This window comes from Entamoeba invadens, assembly GCF_000330505.1.
Source record: "Entamoeba invadens IP1 unplaced genomic scaffold scaff_1105074725671, whole genome shotgun sequence".
Lineage (NCBI taxonomy): Eukaryota > Evosea > Mastigamoebida > Endamoebidae > Entamoeba > Entamoeba invadens.
The window spans coordinates 2,606-4,276 of record NW_004191621.1 but is presented as its reverse complement, the minus strand read 5'-3'; the positions used below and the strand labels follow the sequence as shown (position 1 = coordinate 4,276).

The 1,671-nt window shown below is 34.4% G+C and overlaps 1 protein-coding gene across 1 annotated transcript; it reads right to left on the bottom strand.

Annotated features, from left to right (window-relative positions):
- Window positions 1–363: 363 nt before the first annotated feature.
- On the bottom strand, window positions 364–1,236 carry EIN_008110 (hypothetical protein; the record flags this gene model as incomplete). Its single annotated transcript, XM_004182943.1, has 1 exon — window positions 364–1,236. The coding sequence occupies one exon, from the start codon at window positions 1,234–1,236 to the stop codon at window positions 364–366; it is 873 nt and encodes a 290-aa protein (XP_004182991.1).
- Window positions 1,237–1,671: the final 435 nt, after the last annotated feature.

The following is a 1,671-nucleotide window of genomic DNA, read 5'->3' as shown; positions in this document are numbered from 1 at the left end:
CACGAAGAATCCACTCAACCCATGAGTGTGCATCACCTTCGCCGTAATAGTTACCAATTTTAATCTTTACTTCAGTTGTTGTGCAAAAGTCAAAACTAAAACGTGCATATAGTGAATAGTGAGTCTCTCCATCGTAAGTTTGTGAATCGGCGATTAAATGAAAGGGTGTTTTCAGTTGACCCAAATTTTGCAGACGTCTTTTGTCAACTTTATGTATAAGTTTCATGCGCCTTTCAATAGTTTTTGTGGAAACATTCATTTCAATTGAAGTTCCAAGTGTTATAATTTTAATCACTTCTAATATTTTCGTTATTTCATTAGAAGAAAAATCTTCGAGTGAAAAAATTAATGCCATTAATACAATTAAAAACCCCTTTTTTCTTTTTTTGCAATTTCCGTTTTGCTGTTTCCAACGCGTCTTTCATTTCTTCGTCTATTGCTTTGGTGAGATTGTTGACATGTGTAATCGGCGTTTTCGGTGTTTTCGAGAGTGTCCATTATAAAATTAAGTCGTTCGATATTGACAAGTTCATTTTTCAATTGAAGGTCACTTTTTATACAATTTTCGTCTTCACTATCGATATCGTCGAGCCAATATTCATTTTCATCTGCAACCTCGATATTTTCCGGGGGGTTTTTTGACGCGTGTGACTTAATAAGCGAAGAAGACAACTGTTGCCATATCCCGGATGCTTGACTCATTATTTCATGGACTCGTGTGTCTTCTATTTCGTTACATTCACTGCATTCACTTCCTTCATATTCTTCATTTTCATGAGCTTCATCTTCGCCTCCACTGTGCTCAGTTTCCAGGCTGCCATCAATTGGATCGTTTCCATAAACGAAGTCATAATGACCCATGATATCACCAAAAGTGGTCTGTTTCTTATCTAAGTTTGTTTCAAGATCAAATGGTGTTTGATCAACAACACCTATTGGTGTTTGTGTTGTGTCTATCATAGGGGGCGTAGCAGTGTTGGGTTGTGCTGTTCTATCCGGATAAGATGAATCGTTGTGCTCCTCATTGATACCATCATCGTTGTAATTGTTTATTATGATGTTTGGATTTTGTTCACAGATTTGATGTGAAACAAAGTGTGGCTCATTTATTGCAGGTTGTTGAATTGTTAATTCAACGGATATTGCTTGAAGAGCAATATTCACATCTTCAATCATTTTATTTATATTTGATGTGTTTACTCCCGTATTGATCAATGCATCTTTGACTCTCATCATTTGGAACTTTGACGCGTTTTTTATTTTCTCATAATTTGAATTTATTAACGAGTTGAGCGACAAATAATTTAGTATATTAAAGTTGTTAAATGCGACAGTTTGGAGCCTATCCTTTATTGCACAAAAGATGTTCACGTCTTTGTGGAGATGATTTTTGTAATGTTCTTTAAGAGCATCTCGCGGAAATTTCGAACAAAAAACACAATAATTCAAGCCTTTAACAAACCCATCAGGTTCATCTAAAATAAAAGGCTGGAACTCTAGAGTATTACCAAAAGAAATACATCTTCTTGATACTCTTTTTTCTTTTGAGAGTCGCGGTTTAGGCATTTAATTGTTATTTTGAGTTTGTGGTAAATTACCCTTAAAACAAACCCAGCTTGAAACTCTTATTTTATATGTTATTTTATTAATATAATTCTATTCATTTTTTAA